Source organism: Xenopus laevis, chromosome 2S (genome assembly GCF_017654675.1).
Source record: "Xenopus laevis strain J_2021 chromosome 2S, Xenopus_laevis_v10.1, whole genome shotgun sequence".
Taxonomy (NCBI): domain Eukaryota; kingdom Metazoa; phylum Chordata; class Amphibia; order Anura; family Pipidae; genus Xenopus; species Xenopus laevis.
In genome coordinates this window covers 107899523-107920749 of record NC_054374.1, presented here as the reverse complement: position 1 = coordinate 107920749, position 21227 = coordinate 107899523, and the positions used below count along the sequence as shown (strand labels likewise).

The 21227-nt window shown below is 37.8% G+C and overlaps 1 protein-coding gene across 2 annotated transcripts in view; it reads left to right on the top strand.

The window, feature by feature from the left end:
• The window catches only part of col4a2.S (collagen, type IV, alpha 2 S homeolog), a 103876-nt gene that overhangs the window by 71472 nt on the left and 11177 nt on the right, over positions 1–21227 (top strand). For both annotated transcript variants that reach the window (XM_018249847.2, XM_018249846.2), the window contains 16 exons: positions 1451–1634; positions 2110–2157; positions 4345–4419; positions 4671–4778; positions 5890–6111; positions 6191–6352; positions 8095–8265; positions 9808–9951; positions 11268–11393; positions 13687–13868; positions 15714–15777; positions 16710–16784; positions 17218–17325; positions 18239–18346; positions 20008–20079; positions 20165–20290. In XM_018249847.2, coding sequence (XP_018105336.1) covers positions 1451–1634; positions 2110–2157; positions 4345–4419; positions 4671–4778; positions 5890–6111; positions 6191–6352; positions 8095–8265; positions 9808–9951; positions 11268–11393; positions 13687–13868; positions 15714–15777; positions 16710–16784; positions 17218–17325; positions 18239–18346; positions 20008–20079; positions 20165–20290 — 1975 coding nt within the window. The remainder of the gene's footprint in view (positions 1–1450; positions 1635–2109; positions 2158–4344; positions 4420–4670; positions 4779–5889; positions 6112–6190; positions 6353–8094; positions 8266–9807; positions 9952–11267; positions 11394–13686; positions 13869–15713; positions 15778–16709; positions 16785–17217; positions 17326–18238; positions 18347–20007; positions 20080–20164; positions 20291–21227) is intronic.

Genomic DNA, 21227 nt, shown 5'->3' with positions numbered 1-21227 from the left:
CATTTTTCTGGCCAGAAATGTCTTTTCTAGCTTTTAAAATTCGCCTTCCCATTGAAGTCTATGGGGTTCGCGACGTTCGCGAACCGTTCGCATTTTTGTCCGGAAGTTCGCGAACATGTTCGCGAACATTTTTTCCGACGTTCGCTACATCCCTAGCTGTGATGTATAATTGAAATCTGGGAAGGATGTGTTCTGTGTATACTTACAGATGTGGTAAAGAAAGTGTCTACAATGATTAGCCTGTAACAAGATTGAAAATGTATCTTAAAATTGGGTGGTGGGGTTGTACTTCTGAGCTCCTGACAAAAAAAAAAAGAGTCATTCTATTAAGGCTGAAGGAAAAGTAGTAAACCTATTGCTTTGACTGGATCCCCAGCCTATGTCAAAGTGCCATTGTGCAACAAGCTAATCCCTTAAATGCAGTGTTTGGCTAAACAGCTTACAAATTGTAACTAAAATGTGCACTACAGAAATAAGCAGTTACACCAAACATAAATAAACACCTTGAATGACCTGTATAAAAGCACTCTGCATTTGGCCTTGTGCTTTTAATTGTTCATGGATCTCTGTGACTTATAATATCCTTATATTTTAAAATGGGGGATACTTTATATACTTTATAATATATGGAATTGTTGCCACCATTGTAACCCCAGTCAAAGGTCAAAGCATACTACAGGTATAGGACCTGTTATCCAGAATATTTAATGGATTGTTCCGTAATTTGGATCTTCATACCTTAAGTCTACTAGAAAATCATATAAACATTAAATAAACCCAATAGGCTGGTTTTGCCTCCAATAAGGATTAATTATATCTTACTTGGGATCAAGTACAAGGTACTGTTTTATTATTACAGAGAAACAGGAAATCAAGTTTAAAAATTTGAATTATTTGCATAAAATGGATTCTATGGGAGACAGGCATTCCGTAATTCGGAGATTTCTGGATAATGGGTTTCCGGATAACAGATCCCATACCTGTACATTTATGTGAATGCTCATGCCATACCATGTACCCAAAAAGAATGCCCATAATATGGGACGCAAAATATTAACGGATTTAAATAAGAACTAAACCCAAAAAATGTATATGGTTAAAAATGCCATATTTTATATCTTGAACTTATTGTACCGGCCTGAAGTTTCAGCATCTCAATTGCAACCATTATCCAGGACTTCAAACTTGCACAGGGGGTCACCATCTTGGAAAGTCTCTACGACATCTACATGCTCAGTGGGCTCTGAGCAGCTGTTGAGAAGCTAAACTTAGGAGTGTCACAAATTTACAAATTTTTCTGATTATTCAGAAATGGCACAGATTTTTTAATTTATCATATTTAGAAAGCTTTGTAAAGCTTATATTTTCTTGTTCACAATAGATTCCTTTTCAATGTCTTTTTAATACATTTTATAAAATCAGCGAACACTTTATTATGTTTTTGGCACAGGGAGATGGTGTAAAAGGACTCCCAGGTCACGCTGGGTTTCCAGGACAACCTGGAATTGCTGGTGCTCGAGGTGAAACGGGCTTTCCTGGACCCGGATTTCCAGGTCCAAAAGGCATGCGTGGAGATTCAGGAGACAGGGGTGTGAGTGGATTCCCAGGAATTCCTGGACTTCCAGGTCCCCAAGGTATTGATAGCAATGAAAGAATCTGTTGCGTGTCAGATGTCAGGGGTCTACATGTGGACATGTGTTTTCATTCTACTGATAGGACGGGGACAATACTGTTTTCTTCTTTATAGTCCCCTCATCCACTGTCACCCCCTCTCTAGCACTTGCTTAGTAAAATAGAAACTCCTCTTCCCCATTTCAAAATCTATAAAAGAGCATTTGCATTAAACCCTCATACATACAGAGGTGTCTTCCATATTTCTCAATCGTATGAATAGGAAGTGGCTGTCAGCTGGTACAGACCTTTTCAATGTTCTTTGTGAGAACAAACTGCATAAGCCATAAGTGAGATCAAAATGTCTCAGTATTAATAAGCCTAAATCAAAGCTGAGAGTTCTTGTTTAGTCCCAGAGAGTTTTCTTACTACGTTATTCACAATGTAACTTGTTTAAGGTATTTGACTTTTCCTAACAATTTCTATTTACAATTTCAGGTGACTGCTACCAAGAAACAGATGAAGAAAATAAAATAGGAAAAGAAGGTAAAATGGCTATTCCCCTATAGGGTTGCCACCTTTTCTGGAAAAAAAATACCGGCCTTCCTATATATTTATCATGTATCCCTACTAATAACATTGGGATCAGCCATCATTTTTACCGGCCAGGCCGGTAAAATACCGGCCAGGTGGTATCCCTATTCCCCTATAACATACACAGTGCCCAGTAGCTGGACTCTTGGCATATGAAATACTGGAAACTGGATTGGTTTCTCAGACAGATGAAAAATAACAGTTCTGAAACTCTGCATTTCCCTGCTCTCATCAACCTACTGACCGCACGCTGATAATAAGGATCCCACCCATTCTTGCTTCATTTGTTCACTATTTACATATTTAAAAAATATTGGGGAAAACAGATTAATTTTACTCCTCACTGCAATACCCTTTTCCATCTTCATTTTAGCTTTTCTAAAATTCGGAAATAAAATGATTTATTTGGTTCTTGTCACCTTATTTCTGTTGCATGCGACTCGTCGCAGGCGTTTTGTTGCAGCTCGTCAGATCGTGCCAAAAACGTCTATGTAGTCCTACCCTTAAACTCCTTTTACAGCAGCTACCCTCAGGTGTCTCAGGGTTTAATTTATACAGTCTGTTCAGGTGCAACTAATCAACCCCATCCACCTCAAACTGATTGAAATGCAGCTGTTTTGCAGCTTCTGGCAGACTTGCTCTAAGCACAATTACCTTGCTAAACTAAAGTTTGCTAGTTAGAATTAAAGACAGCTAAATTAAACCACGGCAGTTAACAACCTTTACTTTTAATAAAAGATCAATTTTTATTGATTTCTTTGTTGCAGATGTTTTAACCAGTCACCAGCCTATTAGTAAGCTCTCACTACACAGTTTCTCTTTTAACTTGCCATGAAGGAAAGCCTGAGCTTGACTATTAGGCTATGGGCACACAAGCTGTTGGCTCTGGCTGTTGTCAGCCTGCATATTTTTGCAGGCTAAGAGAAGCACAGCGGAACTAAAGCTGAGGTCAGTATTTGGGCTTACTGCACACAGGCTGATCGGATGCAAATAAATGGAGCAGGGGCACTGAGTAAACCTGCTTCTTTCAGTCTGCAAAAATAATCAGGCTGACAACACCCAGAGTCAACAGCCTGTGTGTCCATAGCCTTAAGCTGCCCATAGATGCAAAGATCCAATCATATGAATCGAGGATTCGTACGATTTTCGAACCGTGTGTGGAGAGTCCCGACATTTTTCGTCCGGCGGAGATCGGTCGTTTGGTCGATCGGACAGGTTAGAACATTTCTGTCGGCTGCCGATAATATCTCTGCGTGTATTGCCGATCGTACGATTTTCAGTGGGAGACTGTCACTAGCTTTGTCAGACATAACTATCGTACAATTGCTGTCAGGGGCAGAACATCGGCTGATCTGTTCTTTTACTACTTTATTTGATCTGAATGGTAAGACTTTGGTCTGAATGGTTAGTGGCAGGTCGGGAGATGGGGAAGTCCAATCGTTCGTTGATTTGTACGATCGGATCTTTGCGTCTGTGGCCAGCTTTAGAGCCAGATGGAAACACAATGAACCAGAGAAGACTGTAGTAATAGGGTAAAACACAAAAAGAACACAGAAAACATAGTGAAAGAGAGTGAATGTGGAATTGAACAAAAGTATGCATAGATAGTTCAGCTGAGAGAGTTGGAGCAAAATGGACAATTAAAAGTGATAACGTTAACTTAACATTCAAGAGTTAAATATACAAGAGCATATATAATAGATTTGAACTTTGCTGCATGATTAGATGCCTGAACCAAGTCTACTCTTTGAAAGAAATACACCTTTATGTATTAAGAACAACATTATTTTGAAGGATTTGGAATGTTTGTGGAATCCCACATGTTGCAGCTAATTACCAACCAATCAAATGTGAATTATTAAAAACACTTGTGCATAAGAATGTAACTAATATGTCTTATAAAACAAATAAAAACCTAGGTAAATATGCTTCATGCATATTCCCTTTTCCTGAAATGTAGATAGTTTTAGAATATTAACAATTAAAATCACTTTAATGTCTACTATAGCCCACAATTGTGATTCATCTAAGAAAATGATATATGTTTTGTTTTCAGGACAATTATTACTGTAAAATATGTTTCTTGATTTTTATTTTGTTCTGAAGTAATTAATATACTTGAAGCCATTTCTTTTGCAGGAACTGGCTGCCGTCTAATTGCACCTCCAGCTCCAACAGGTTCCCCAGGGCCACCAGGATTACCAGGATATAATGGTAGGGGTTTTGTGTGGGGGGGTTGTTATTGTAAGGGTTGTAAGTCCCTACAGAGCCCACAGACACTTTAAAAAACCATTCATACATGTCACCAAACCCTGCACCTGTTTACTCTATAGAAACCATCCCCAACCATATCAGCCTCCATTGGGCATGGTCCTGCTCAGATACATAGGCTTTCAGCACACACACTTCATAAAAAATATTTTACTAACCAATGACATATACTTGTTTTGCATTACCTCCTCAAGGTTTAAGAGGACAGAAAGGTTTTCCTGGACCACAAGGTTTTGATGGAGTTTTTGGATTAAAGGGCGTCAAAGGAGATCCTGGAAATGATAGTTTACCTGGACCACCAGGTACTGTGCATGTGTGTTGTGTCTTTACATTTTCATGCTTATATTTACAGATATACAGAGTAAATCTTTTCTTGTCAAATTTTATTTGTCTCAATTTTTAGAGATTACAGTTGTAAGGCAGTATAGAAGGTGGTGTTCTCTAAGAAAAATAATATTGGCAAATGAAGTAATGTGAAATAATCAGGCAGTGGCCCTGTTATTGTAGTATGAGTATAAAGCTTTAGTGATGATTGTGGCTTTGGGACAATAACCTAAATATATAAATATATTCAAGTCATCTTGCTTAATTGATCGCTGGAGCTGCAATTACAATGGAGGTTCATGTTTTTGTATTTAGTATTTTTTTTAAATCTGTCTTTCCCTGTAAGCTTAAATTAATTTTAAACCCAGAAATGAAAAACATTTTTCTTAACAGCTTAATATAAATACTACTAAATATTACTAAATACTACTAAATGCATTAGAAGTCTGCTATTCTCAACACTACTGGTCCTTACTTTTAAGACAATGTAGAACAAATCTGCTTTTAATTGCAATTCACTTTAAAATCATTCGGATTTGGAAATAATGTGTATTGAAAAGTTTCTAATAAATTAAAGAGGATCTATATTAGACAAAAAAAACATTCTTGTGTCAAGAGCAACTGTTCAGTAAAAGAACATAATTTCCCACACATTACAATTATAAATTAAATAAAGTGTGAGCAAAAATCAAAGATGAAGTATACAGCTTGCAATGAAGATCCCATTTATTCATTATACAATTCACATTTCTCCCTCTACTTCCTCTTTCATGCTGTACTCTCACTTCCTGTTTCTGCCTTTTTACTCAGTCTGCCTTTGTGCATTAAAGGTACAATGAAACTTAAATATGAACTTAGATGCTACCGTAAGAAATCCCCCTTAATGAAGCATTTTACTGGGGAAGCACTGTAAATGCGAGTTGGAGGTGTAGTTACATTTTAAGTCAATCCGAAGAGCAGACTTGCAACAATAATATAAGCTAGCTCAAAATATTGTGATATATTATATAAAATATTTTATTAAATTGTATTTGTATTTATTGTATCATTTTTTCTCTAGAAATGACAACAATTCATTTTCTCCTGCAGGTTTTCCTGGGCAAAGGGGAGACAGAGGTAATGCAGGATTTCCTGGCCAACCAGGGGCACCAGGTCTATCAGGAAAACCTGGCCTTAAAGGGGTTCAAGGAGAAAAAGGAGTTGCAGGTGATCGCTTAGGAGCTCCACCAGGGGAGCAAGGCGATACTGGACTGCCTGGCTTGCAAGGACTGAAAGGAAAACAAGGGGATCAAGGCATACCTGGTCTGCAAGGTACTGAGATATCCTTATATATTTATTTTCTGTCAATAACCCAACTACTGAAGCATCACAATCAAAATATGTTGTGCAGGTAACTTTGGAACACCAGGAACACCTGGAAACAAGGGTATTCAAGGCAGTGTTGGGGCACCAGGAGCACCTGGAATACCAGGACCTGCAGCACTATTTGGATTTCCAGGAATTCCAGGAAACCCAGGCATGCTAGGACCTCAAGGTTCAATGGGACCTCCAGGTTAGAGCTTGGTACCATTTCCTTTCCTGTTGTTTCTCGCATGTCTGCATCTTGTTTATTATCATTTTGGGTTATTTATAATTTCAGAGGGGCAAGGTTTTACTGCAGGATCATCAGAATTTGAACCTAAATGGAATCTATCAATCCAAAGGATTGAATAGATAGGCCATTTCAATTGATAAGATAGATTTAAATCAATATTAATATTTATTATTGTTGGAGCCTTTAGGATTCATTATTCCAAACCTTTCATAATAAACACTGATTTGGGATGTCAAATTGCATAAAAGGCTATGACCAATTACAGTTGTATCCTGTTAATTCAATATTCTTAGGTATTTATCAAATGAAAGGTTTCTGTGAAGACTGATAACTTTTAGTTGAATTTAGAATAAATCATTTCTAATTGATCTACAGCATTATTTGTGATAAATCCCTTGATTACATCCCTTGTGATGATAAATCCCTTGAATATATTTTTAAAAATCAGCCCATAAGTGTCTCAATTTAAAAATAAAGTAATATCTTCTCCTGTTCTTTCATTTGTCCTGTATTTATTTCTTCTCATTTGTCTATGTGAAGTTTTTACATGTGTAAAAAAAGAGATAGCTGTATCCCATGATGTACTATACAAATTCTATGACTACATAAAGCTATAAGCAATATCTGTATTTGAAATACATAGAAGCATAACCAGCAATATATTGTTGGTGTTTAGAAATATCAGCACTTACATTACAACTTGATTAATAAGAAAAAAAAGTAAATTCTAAAAATTGTTGGTGTTTAGAAATATCAGCACTTAGATTTGATTATTAGTAATTAACTTGATTAATAAGAAAAAAGTTAATTCGAAAAATTGTTGGTGATTAGAAATATCAGCACTTACATTTGATTGTTAGTTATTAACTTGCTTAATAAGAAACAAAGTAAATTCTAAAAAACATAACTTGCAATTTTGTCCTTTTATATGGTTATAAAAGACTTAATAATATATTTCGATTATCTGTAGATTTTAGTTTTAAATTGAACCAAATTGAATGGGGTGATCCGGAGAGCTTTTGTGGCACACTTAAAAACATTGACAATGCACAAGATCTGTCATATGTACCAAAATGGGAATGGGGGAATGTATAAAAGTCACAAAGAGAAAAACAATTTGCACAAATAAGAAAAAAAAATTGCATTCTGCAATGTTATATTTTTCCATAAACGGTTTTTGCATTGCGAATTTTAATTGTGCATTGTGAATCTTAATTGTGCACTTTTAAGAAGTGCTTGAAGGTGTCATCATCTTTTGGAGCAAGCATAACAACTGTTTCAATGAGAAGTTTTATTACATACACTGCGCACTGGTGCAAACTATAACATTTGCAAACCTTCATCCATTGTCGGAAGTGGTTGCTAAACAGTGTCTGGGTTTGCAAAAGTTATAGTAAATTTGTGCAAAGGAAAATTTGTTCGCACAAAGGCATAACTTTTCACATTGCGAATATTTTTATTACCAACTTTAATTACTTTCCCCCCGCAAATGTTTACTGACCACAATTAACGTGGTCGCACTGGAAGGTAAATAGATTTATCAGGTACATATTCCTACAATAATGTCCCACTGCTTATCCCTCTTACTTAACACTTTATAGATCACTAATTCCTTCCAAACACACATTTGCTTATTATGATGAAACTTTCTTACTTAAAATATTATTATCTGCAGTTAACAGATTCATTGCTTACTGCAGGTCCTCCAGGGCCAAGAGGAGATGAAGGCGAGAAAGGGCCACCAGGTCCAGTTGGGATGAAAGGGTTACCTGGAGAACCAGGTGACCAAGGATTTGTTGGAGTTAGGGGCAAACAAGGAGCTCCAGGTATCCCTGGCTTGGTTGGAATGCATGGACTTCCTGGTGTGAAAGGTACGCAACCACAGTATCTGACTAAAAGAAGGAAATACAAAAACAATAACTAAAAAGGATGTGCACTCAAAACTGTTCATTGTATAATGAAAGAAAATATAATTCTGAGTAGCTTTCCAATAAACATTAATGACAATCTGTAATTTGCAGATTTAATTGCATTTGAAACAATTTATATCTGTTTAATATAATATCCCTTCTCCTGACTACTACAACCTCTGCAACACACATCCCTAGTATGCCATACGTCAATCCAACTACTGCTATGCCATGCCTTCTGGATTCTTGTTATGGAATTATAACACAATGACAATGTTAGAAGAGTGGGGAAATGCTCAAGAATAATTTCAGTAAATTGGGTAAAAAGCTAAAATCAAGGGCATCTTGGGCAATTATCTTATTCATAACACATAGTATGTTAGGAGCAACAAGAGCTTAGGGGCTTTGGTTTTTCAGTCCGCTACAAACTGTTTTGAAGAAATGCTCAGTGCCTTAATGATGAAATGTGAGAGGTAAGCTAGAACGTTGGAGGGGGAAATAGGGGCCAAGAGGAACTTCCAGAAATATCTATAAATTCCACAGTTTGAAAGGAAACCATTCACAGCCCATAGGTTTACAGAGTGGTCCAAATCCTTCCTCACCTTGTTCCATTGTCAAGTAAATTCTGGGACTTGAAGTTTCTCTGCTTTCCATAGACTTTTACAGCACCCACTATGGAAAGCAGAAAGGCTTCAAGTCCCAAAACCCATCACTTTGCAATGGAACAAGGTAAGGGAGGGGATGCATTGCTAAGGGTTAGTCCACACGAGGAGATTCGGGAATCTAATCGCTTCTTCTTCTGAACTGACTATGTGTGTCTTCCCATCCGTTATAATGAAAAGTCGCCTGTGCTAAAGCACACGCGGTGATTCATTTTCCAAAGTCGCCCGAAGTTTACTTTGGAAAATGAAGCGCCGCATGTGCTTTAGCAGAGGCGACTTTTCATTATAGCGGATGGGGAGCCACGCGAAGGGAGGGGGTTTCATTGTACTGTGAGTTAAGGGTTAGTCCACACAAGGAGATCCGGGGAGATTTAATCTCCTCTTCTTTTGAACTGCCTTCGCGTGTCTTCCCATCCACTATAATGAAAAGTCAACTGCGCTAAAGCACACGCAGTGCTTCATTTTCTGAAGTTGCCCGAAGTTTACTTCGGAAAATGAAGCGCCGCGTGTGCATTAGCGCAGGTGACTTTTCATTATAGCGGATGGGGAGACAAGCAAAAGCAGTTCGTGGAGATTGTCGCCCAGAAGAAGAGGCGATTAGTCGCCAAGCGACTAAATCTCTCCTCTGCGAAGGCAGTTCGGGTAGATTGTCTCCTCGTGTGGACTAACCCTAAGTGGTTCTTATGAGTAACACGGTTTCCTTTTGATCTGTGAAATCAGATATGCCTGTGTAGAAAAAAATACACTTGCATTTATTTTTGGAAGTTTTGGAGGATTGCATTATGTACATATTGGTCCTGAAACCAAAATTATTTTTCTATTTTTTTCTGTAAATATACAGGTATCAAAGGTTCCCCTGGCATGGAAGGATTCCATGGAATGAAAGGAGTGAAGGGGAGACCTGCATGGAGAGGAATCAAGGGACCAAGTGGTAATATAGGATTTCCAGGAATAAAAGGAAGAGAGGGGATACCGGGTGCCAAAGGTATTTATTGGTCAATCCAAAGGCAATCATTTAGAGACCAATCTGAAGACTGAATTATCAACTGTGGCCTTATACGATGTAACTTGTTCCATTGATTTTAACTAATTGTTGTATTAACAGGGTATGCAGCTTTTGACTACAGGGTTGAGTCCTAGTTGCCTTGCCCTTGAGAAGGCTTATTATAATCGACGGCATCAACCAGTGTCATGGTGCAGCCTAATTTAATTAAAAGTGCAAGCCTGATAATGACAAGCTGATAATGGACTTATCGTAAGGGTTTCTTTAGTGACTAATAAATATCTCTTGGGGACTTCAAACTATAAAACATCAACCACAGAGGAAACTTTCCTCTGGGTTAAAACAAATATCCTATCTTGCCCACTTTATGTGTATGTGTTAATATGATTATTCAAATGCAATGTTCACTTCATATAAGGTTTTACAAAAGCACCTGCCTGGCTGCCTGTAGGTTGTTACAGTGTTAGAACAGCTGGAGGCTTAAGCAAATCCTAAACTAAAACACTTAAACCCAGAATTACAAGTGCACTGTTTCTCATCATAGCTAACATCTATTTATATTTTGAGTATCTCTTCAATAGTTTCTTACCTAGAAAGTTTGACAACACAGAAATTCTCCACGTCATGATCAATATTAGATTTCCGCGCCAGCATAACAGAATCTTAATCTACTCTGACAAATTTGTAAAATATAATGTTTTACATTTTTTTATGAAGACCCATAGGGCAATAGTTGGGCAAAAGTTGCAACTTATATGCTTGGAGAGTAGCTCTGAGAATCCTCTGATTCACAAAGATGTTTATGTTCAAAATGCTGAGAGGTGTAGCATCACACTAGTAAAACACTAATGGGGGAATGTAATAAACGTCGGTAATGGAAAAACTATTCGCAATGCGAAAAGTTATGCCTTTGCATAAACAAATTTTGCTTTACGTAAATTTAATATACTGTAGCTTTTGCGAACCCGGAAAATGTTTAACGACCACTTCCGACAGTGGAAGAACGCATGCGAATTTTATAGTTTACGCCAATGTGCAGTCAATGTAATAAAACTCCTTACAGAAAAAGTCATTATGCTTGCTCCAAAAGATTACGACACCTTCAACCACTTCTTAAGAGTGCGCAATTAAAATTTGCAATGCAAGAACAGTTTAAGGAACAATATTACATTGCGAGATGTGGATTTTTATACTTATTGGTGTGACCTGTTTTGCTCTTTGTGACTTTTATTACATTCCCCCGATGGAGACATAAGAGGTGAACTCTGAGTGCTGATTTTGAGTCTTTTTATTACAAGGTGACCGTGGGGAAAGAGGACCACCAGGAGAGTCCCCACAAATGCTGCCAGAAATAATGCTTTTGGTAAAAGGTGAAAAAGGAGATCAAGGTGTGCCTGGATTTAAGGGCACTACGGGACCTAAAGGTAATAAGCATATTAATAATTTCCAGCTCTTTTCACATGCATGTCCTTGTATATCAAAACTGTCCATTTTAAAATTTGTTGCACGTCAAAAAAACCAGCTGTTGAGAAGCTAAGCTTAGGGGTCATCACAAATCATAAAGCAGAAAATGAGGGTTGCATGTCATATAAGATGATGCTACAGGGCTGATTATTAAAGGGATACTGTCATGGGAAAACATGTTTTTTCAAAACATATCAGTTAATAGTGCTGCTCCAGCAGAATTCTGCACGGAAATCCATTTTTCAAAAGAGCAAACAGATTTTTTTATTTTCAATTTTGAAATCTGACATGGGGCTAGACATATTGTCAATTTCCTAGCTGCCCCCAATCATGTGACTTCTGCTCCGATAAACTTCTGTCACTCTTTACTGCTGTACTGCAAGTTGGAGTGATATCACCCCTCCCCCCCCCAGCAGCATAACCACAGAACAATGGGAAGGTAACCAGATAAGGCTAAGGCCACACTAGACGATAGCGCCGCGATTTGACTCGCGGCGACTTTTCGCCGCGACTTTTAAGCCGCAATCGCTGGGGAAACTTTTGCGCTGGCGTCTATGGGGAATCGCGAAAAATCGCCAGCGTAAAAACACACGCGGCGATCTTTTCTCTACTGTCGCTCGAAATTGCCTCGCTAGGCGATTTCGAGCGACAATAGAAAAAAGATCGCCGCGTGTGTTTTTACGCTGGCGATTTTTCGCGATTCCCCATAGACGCCAGCGCAAAAGTTTCCCCAGCGATTGCGGCTTAAAAGTCGCGGCGAAAAGTCGCCGCGAGTCAAATCGCGGCGCTATCGCCTAGTGTGGCCTTAGCCTAACAGCTTCCTAACACAAGATAACAGTTCCCTGGTAGATCTAAGAACAACTCTCAATAGTAAAAGTCAAGTCTCATTGAGACTGATTCAGTTACATTAAGTAGGAGAAATTACAGCCTGTCAGAAAGTAGTTCCATCCTAAAGTGCAGGCATAAGTCACATGACTGGGGCAGCTGGGAAACTGACAATATGTCTAGCCCCAGATCAGATTTCAAAATTGCTCTTTTGAGAATTGGGTTTCAGTGCAGAAGTCTGCTGGAGTAGCACTATTAACTGATGCGTTTTGAAAAAAAACATGTTTTCCCATGACAGTATCCCTTTAAATTCTAAATGCTAATTGTGCTGGTGTCTGAGCTGCCATGTACCAATAATCAGAATTATTTACTAATCAGTCAGTGTGACATGTTTATTATATTTATATTTGCCATCTTGTGCGTCAGACCCTAAGCTCAGTAAGTGACCGCAGCACAAAGCATGTGAAGTGAATCAGCAGGAAAGAAGATCGGGAGATAACTGCGGGCATCTTTGGAGTCACAAATCTTTACTGCTAAAGGACTGTAGCTGCTGTTGAGTTGATATAGAAGCCCTATTTCTTTAGTTAAGCTTTAGTTCATACTGGGTTACAGTATAAAGGGGTTAGTACCATACACGCAAACCGTAGACCTATAATGGAATTGTCAGCTTTAGCACAACCGGATGGAGAGAAAGTAAAGGAAACATATGCAGATAGGAGGGTATTCTCTCATCAAAAGATCACAACAAATAACAAAATAGTCTAAGCAAAAACAGCAGCAAGTTCAGAAAATGCCTTCCTTCCCACAGGCTTATTTTATGCACAGCATAAATATGTAATTTAAACAAATTAAGTTAACTTCAATGTCCAAATAATATTGTAGGCATAGCAACCCATGACAGTTTCCGGTGAGGGGACTTTTTTTTACCTGTGAGCCAAATTAAAATGTAAGAAAGCATGAAAAAAGTCACTGGGGGTCCCAATTAAGCTATATGATTGGTTATTTGGTAGCCCTTATGTACACTGGCAGCTTATAGTAGGCTTTGTTTTGAAGTACAGCTGATTTCCATGCACCCAAAACTTGCCACTAAGCCTGGAATTCAAAAATAAGCACCTGATTTGGGGCCACTGGGAGCAACATCCAAGGGGTTAGTGGGCAATATGTTGCTTGCAAGCCGCTGGTTGAGGTTCACTGACTTAGAGGGTGCTAGAAGAGTGTTTAGTCAAGTTCAGTTGCACTTGTAAGCCAGTACCCTTTTGTGATGGGATGTGGGGGATTGCAGTCCAAATTTTAAAACAATATGCTAGGAAATTAGTCTTGGCAGAACAGCAAGTATAAAATAATGCCTAACTACTACTTGTTCATAATTACAGTATAGATTGCATGACATTTATATGACAATGAAAAACATTTTCCAATGTTTTGCAGGCAGTAAAGGTATGCCTGGGAATCCTGGGCAGCCAGGGACACCTGGCTTGCCTGGCATACCAAGCTTTGAATTTGGTGATAAAGGAGAAATTGGCTCTCCTGGGCCTGTCGGTCATCCAGGAATTCCAGGAGAAGGTGGTCCACGAGGAATTATTGGCTTCCCAGGATTTACTGGTCCCAGAGTATGTTAATAATTAAATCTAAAAATTATGATATGGCAAATAAATGCTCTGGGTGATGTACTGTTTGTTAAATTTAGCTGTTGAACTTTATGTGTAAATGTATAAATTAATGAAGCTGGTAAAGTAGAGACATTAAGGGGTTTATTGAGGTCTGAATTTTACTAATCGGATTCTTAAAGGGGTTGTTCACCTTCAAACAACTAGTTGTTATCAGATAGATCACCAGAAATAACGACTTTTTCCAATGACTTTCTATTTTCTATGTGTCACGGTTTTTCTAATATTGAAGTATAAAGTGTCATTTCTCTCCTTCTGAAGCAGCTCTGGGAGGGGGGGTCGCCGATCCTGTAAACTGTTCTAAATTGATACATTTAGTTGATACATTTCTTATCTTTGTCCCTGCTGAGCAGAATCTCTGGGTTTCATTACAGGCAGCTGTTAGAATTGATACAATTGTTGCTAATACTCCAGAGATGCTGCTGAGAAATGGATCAACTAAATGTTGCAAAATTGTAACAGTTCAGAATCTGCACCTGAATTACTGAGCTGTCAGACTCAAACACCAGAGACAGGAACATTCAACTTTAAACTTAGATTTTGGAAAAAACGTAAAAAATAAATAATGGAAAGTAATTGGAAAAAGTCATTATTTCTAGGGAACAATCTAAAAACAACTAAATTGAAAAAAGTGTTTGGAAGGTGAACAACCCCTTTAAGGGGAATAAACCATTTTTTTGGAGGAAAAAAACCTTGATTTTTTAGTAATTTACTAAAGTCCAATGGTGTCCAATGAAAAAAGTACTCCAACTCAGAGCATGTAAAAGTCAATGGCAGATGTCCGTTAACAACTGGAAGATTTTTATAGTTGCGCAGGGTTTCCGGAAAAATCACAGCATTCCGACAATTTAACAAAAATAGCAGGTTTTGATCGTAAAATCCAAAAGAAACTTGACTTATTCCGCACGATAAAAATTTGTGAAAATTAATTGATAAATAGGGTGGAAAAGCCTGTGCGGAGTAGTTTAATAATAACCCCCTTAGTTGGGGTTCAAATGACAATTGTCGTTTTTTTTCTGCAAGAACCAAAGGTTTTCCTTAGCCAGAAATCAACCTAGCATTTTGTGTGAATTTGAACATAATATAATGTACTGATGTAGCAAAGGAGCAGTAAAGTCTATTAATAATATGCTCCCACAGTATAATATAGTCATAAAATGTACAGTATGTGCTATCTTTCAGAAGATCAGGATGTAAAATATATGCCCTGTCCAGTGTTTAACTGATGACAAAGAAAGAAACACTTTTGGGGCATATTTGCATGTTCATACTAAATAAGGGTTTGTTTACTTACTGCAAGTGAACTGTACAAAACTGTAGTTTCATATGTAATTCCAGTGGAATTCTGTCCACGAGATGCTTCTGATGTATTTGTGGCACTGAATAATTGCACTTTAGTTGCAGTTTGCCACAAACTGGATTCAATTGCCACTGCTACTTTGCTTTGCTACATTGCAACTGCTACTTTGTGAATGGCTCCATAATGTTTGTGCTGAGTAAAGAAATCATTCAATTAATCATGAATACGGTATTTTCTTATGTTAAATGCCTACTTGTCCTTGACATTGGGGGTCATTTATCAACACTGGGCAAATTTGCCCATGAGCAGTAACCCATGGCAACCAATCAAATTGCTGCATTCATTGTTCTACTTGCAGCTGGCTTTAAAAAGCTAATCGCTGATTGGTTGCTATATGTAACTGCCCATAGGCAAATATGCCCAGTGTTGATAAATGAGCTCCATTGTGTTATATAATAATATGTGAAATTGGCCTTTTGACTTGACAGGGTACCCCTGGTTTCTCTGGCCTACCTGGTGTTCCTGGTGAAAGAGGCAGTTATGGAGATACAGGTGTGTTTTTAAAACAGATGCATTACATCTTTTTTGTGTTATACATGCACGTCAGTTTATTTATAAACATTATAGACATTAAAATATGCTTGCTTGAAAATGATGCAGCAAGAGTTTCCAAAGTAAAGGCAACAATATTAGGGTGAAATGTAATAAAATTTGCAAAGAGCAAAACTTTGCAAATAGTCGCAATGTAATATTCTTCATACGGCTTTTATTGCATTGCGAAACTTAATTCCGCATTGTGAACCGTTAAAACCTGCTCTGTTTTGCAATTGCAAAATTTTATTACATACACTGCGAACGTTCGCAAAAGCAATTTGGTCGTAAACTTTGCGAGGAAGTCATTGAGGTCTTTAACTAGTCAAAAATGGAAAAAATATGGTCGCTAACTTTCGCAAAGGTGTTTGCAAACATTTTTTGTACTAACTAAACATATTACATTCCCCCATTAATGTCTAATTATATATGCTTCGGCTTTACTTGGGAAAAGAAAACTGAAGCACTAAATTGCATATTCTTCTTGCCCAAAATTGACACTTGGTAACAAGTAAAGGAAGGAATAGCATATAAAGCCTCATGCATGTAAATCATACAAACTCACCAGTGTTTAAAGGCACCTAAAACAACCAATATATGTCCATGCTGTAAGTCAATATTTTAAGAATACCTAAATTTCATCATTCCATTGGAAAATCAAGTCACCCAGTGACCCTTCCTCATTTGTGTGCGAAGAACCATTGATCAGCTTGTGAAAGGACAAGCTTCGTACCTTGAAAGAACCAAACATGCAGTATCTTTAAATTCCCTGTTTAGCTCAAGACACAACAAGCCCTCGTCATTGAACTCATATTGAACAAGGGTGTATACTGCCACTTTATGTACCAGACAATTGCTTTTATTTGCTGTTTTTTGTTTTGTTCTGTTTACAGGAGAGAGAGGTGATACTATTGATTTACCAGGAGAAGAAGGAGTGAAGGGACAGGTTGGAATCCCTGGATTGCCAGGTACAGAGCATAAAGTGCTGTTCTTTGTCCTAAAATGTTTAGACATGCAGTTACAGTAGATCACTGGGGAACAGATGTAGACAAATCAGCAGGGATGATATTCATGAGATGGTTCCAGGCAAAATATCTTCCATTGACTAATTTGCACTTGAACTACATTGAACAGACACATTTCCATTAATCATGTGCACAATTCTTTAAGAATAACTATGTAACAGAGATTATGAGGGTCATTTAATAAAGATCAAAACATTTTTACAAGGTCTAGTAACCGTAGCAATCAATTAGCAGGTAGCCTTTAATGAATGTGTGTTTGAGAGCAAACATCTGACTGGTTGCTATTGGTATTATTGATGTAATGAGTAGACTAAATCTCCTGAATTCTTCATTATATCTTGTTTTGATGTTTATTTTAAATGTATTGTTTTTATAGGACAGCACGGAATACCTGGAGAAAAAGGAATAAAAGGAGATCAGGGTGTTCAGGGTATTGAGGGAATGAAAGGTGAACCTGGACAACCAGGAGAAAGAGGATTCCCAGGTATGAAATCTTTAAATATGGGCTTGTACAGACCTGATTGGAAGTGTTTTTTTGTACAATAAGGCTATTCCTAATTCTGACTACTTGCAGTGACACATGAACATAGTTACATTGTGGAGATTGTAGATTGGAGCCACATGGGCAACTAGGTTATGAGGATTATCCTATGTCATGTAGCTTTTTCTGGTTGGGAGCAGAGGAGGCCAATGTCCATAGTGCATGGAAAGAGGCCATTGCTAAAGTCACAGCTAAGATTACTGCACTGCCCTATCTATGAACATGAAGAGATATAAGAGTATTGGTCGGAGAATGCTTCCTCGGGTCACAGTTGCTCCTAATCCACCCAAGAATGTGTTAGACAAGGTTATGCTTGCTCATACTCTTTGTTACATTAAAATACCAAAGCGGTATATTTTTAGAGCATGCAGACAAGTTTATGCATTTTATTTAGTGGGTTATGTATAAAAAATGCAGTTGGCATTTTTTCGGTGCTTTTTTCTGAAGTCACAAAAACATGCCATTGGGTTTTAATATAATAAATCAAATCGATAAAAGTATTTTCAGAAACCTTGAATAGCCTGGTTGTATTAAAGAAAAAACATGCAAGTAAAAACTGGTGAGATTGTATAGAAGTCAAAAAGAATATTTCCTAACAACAGTAGATATTTATTTATTAATTTTACTGGTTTATGGGGAAAAAAGGAACATACATTTTAAACAAATCCTATAATAAATCAAACTGCTCCTTATCATACATGTGTGATTTTGTTCACATACAATGTGGTTTGAATTCTTTCATAAATAACAAGCTGGTGTTTGACAAGAAAATATTGTTTGCATTTTCTTGGCGTGTTTTCCGCACTCCATTTTTTAGAATTCTGCCCCAAGTGTGTTTATTTAATTTTCTCATTAGGTCAGCAAGGCCTGGTAGGCTTACCAGGCTCACAGGGTTCACCAGGTCTACCGGGAGTGCACGGTGAGAAAGGAAGTGCTGGGTTTCCTGGATTCCCTGGTCAACATGGTAAATGACAAATCTATGTCCTTCTATATCCTTTTTTTCTATTTATGTTTTTTATACTTGAATTTCATCAATAGAATATTTATAGGGATGACTTGTAGTTTGGTAATACTCTTATACACATACTAATCCAATCATCTTACAAAAAACTCTTTACTAAAATAAAAACACAAAAAGGTTTTTTTCATAATGCCACACAATTGGCTATTTTTTACACTTTGCCCACTACATGTTTCAGAGCATAGGGTACTGTAAAATGCTTTCTGTATTAGACACCACTTTATATAATAAAGTGGATGGGGGGGGAACATACAGGCCTGGATTTGTGGCGAGGCACACAAGGGCCAGGGCCTAGGGTGGCATGCCTCGCCAGCCACATCCTAAGGAGCACTAAGGACGTACAGCTTCCCAGTGCTAACGAGCTAATGCACGGGGGAGTTATGCACATGCAAAAACAGGCTCCGTGGCACTGCTTCAGGAAATCCGCCCCTGAAATATAGGCAGTAAGCATAGGGCTATGCTGAGCATCCTGAAGCTGCTTTCTGTACTGAGTGCCAGATTTGATTTTTCATAGGGCGCTCAGTACATAGCACAGCACATGGGGGGTGCAATTACACTTGCGTCCCCTGGGTCAAGAATGACCCCTACTTACTGTCAATTGCTGTCAAGGATGTCTCAGGAAATTTATATGTTTCCAAATGTAGTTTTACACTGACATAAGCACAATTGATTTCCCCTATTACAAATCTTCACTCAATGCAGGTATTACCCTCTCTACATCTTATTACTGCTTACATGTAGACATCCCCATTATTATTACTAATAATGATTCTGTATAAAGATCAGACTTTGCTTTCCTACTCCATTTACCCAATGATACCCTGGTTACTTTCAAATAAACACTATATTGCCAAAGGTAAACAGACACCTGCCTGTCAACATCTTATTCCAAAAGCAAGGGTATTAATGTGAAGTTGGTCCACTCTCTGCTGTTTAAACAGCCTTTTCCCTCTGCTCTTCTAAGAAAGCTCTCCAAGTGATAGAACATTTTTATGGGATTTGCTTCCATCTATACTCAACAGTTTGGGCACTGATGATAGGCAATCAGGCTTGACTTCTGTCAGTATTCCTATTTATTGTGCCCATGTTTATTTGGGTTGGGTTCAGGGCTATGTGGAGACCAGTCAAGTTCCAATTGATGATTTATTTATTCCTCCTTTTTTGAATATCCATTTGCCTAGAATGTATCTGGAACAGGTTTTTATAAAAGCAGGGTTGCCACCTTTTCCAGTGGCTAAAATATTCAAAGGGGGTGGACCAATAATGTTGGGGGCAGAACAGTGATATTGGGGGTAGGCATGATAATGAGGGTGGGTGTGATGATATTGGGGGAGGCATTATAATGTCAGGGAGGAGGTATTGCACTACTTAGACTCAAACAGGTGAAATTCTGTCCGGGCAGAAAGTTTTGAACTGGAAGCATAATAACCTATAAGGAAAAAGTAGCAATCTCAGGAATATATCAAAATGTCCTTTTGGGAAGGAGCACTCAGCAGTAAGACTTTTGATATGTTAGTGCTATGAAGTGTAAGTCTACAGTCTAAATGCTTAGTGTGTTCTCAAAGAACCTCTATGTCCAACACAGATTTTGTTTTTGTTTACAGGTTTTCCTGGCACAAGAGGGATTGCTGGCCTAGATGGTCTTCCAGGCACTAAAGGAATCCAGGGACAACCAGGTATAGCTGAGCTGAAGTTGGGGTTTTATATTTTTTAAAAAATCAATAAGCATGGATGAAAATATCTGACTATTCTTTTAAACAGGTGCGGAAATAACTGGTTTAAAGGGATTTAAAGGTCTTAGTGGTGAAAGAGGTCAACCCGGAGAGGCTAGTTCCATTGTAGGAACACCTGGACCTGCAGGACTTAAAGGAACCAAAGGGGATCAAGGTAACATACCCATGCATGATATGTCTAATGAATACAGTGTGTGTGTGTGTGTGTGTGTGTGTGTGTGTGTGTGTGTGTGTGTGTGTGTGTGTGTGTGTGTGTGTGTGTGTTTCTAAATAATGCACACGGGATGATAAGAAAACCTATTTAATTTTGTAGTGATAGATAACAAATGTACACATATGCACACAGTATAATAAGTTATGTTTTGTTTATAGTATGTGCCATGTACTAATCTACCTTGCAGGTTATACTATTGGTGATACGATTTAAAGTCTCCCAGTCTCTGTACGATAATGGAGAGCTACCGTGAAACATACACTTGTGGAACTGTTGGTGCTTTTCCAGGTGACCCCTTCCTTGCACAGGGTCAATGTATCAATTTAGAAAGATCCAGAAGCACACCAATAATTGTCAAAAGTGATTTATTTGACCCCTGTACATCCACAGCAGCATTTAAGGCCCTTCCAGTCCCATTATCAAGTCCTGCCTTTAGGTAAAAGGAGGGTAGGATGTGTAGACTATTAGAAAATAGTTCCTATTGGTTATTTGAAAATTATTTATTTGTATTTATTTAGGTTGAGAGTGAACGGTCCTGGAAGAATGCATTAAAACTGAGCAATTATAATATTTTATACACAACAGTTGAATAAATACATCTAAACCAGTAATTGGAAAATGCTTATTTTGTAATTAGGTGATTAATATGATTGTTTCTGGAGGTTTTGCATATTAACAATCTTGCAGAGGTTGTATAATATAGCTCTGTACATTTCACTTTATACTACACAAGTAATAGAGATGATAGATTTGTATATAGAGTCAATTGGGCAAACAAGCAATATATTGTACAGTTCAATTCTTATTCACATCCATGTTAATTATGAAATGCCAAGTGAACTTTTGCTTTCCAACTCCAGTCCTGAAAAACTTCATT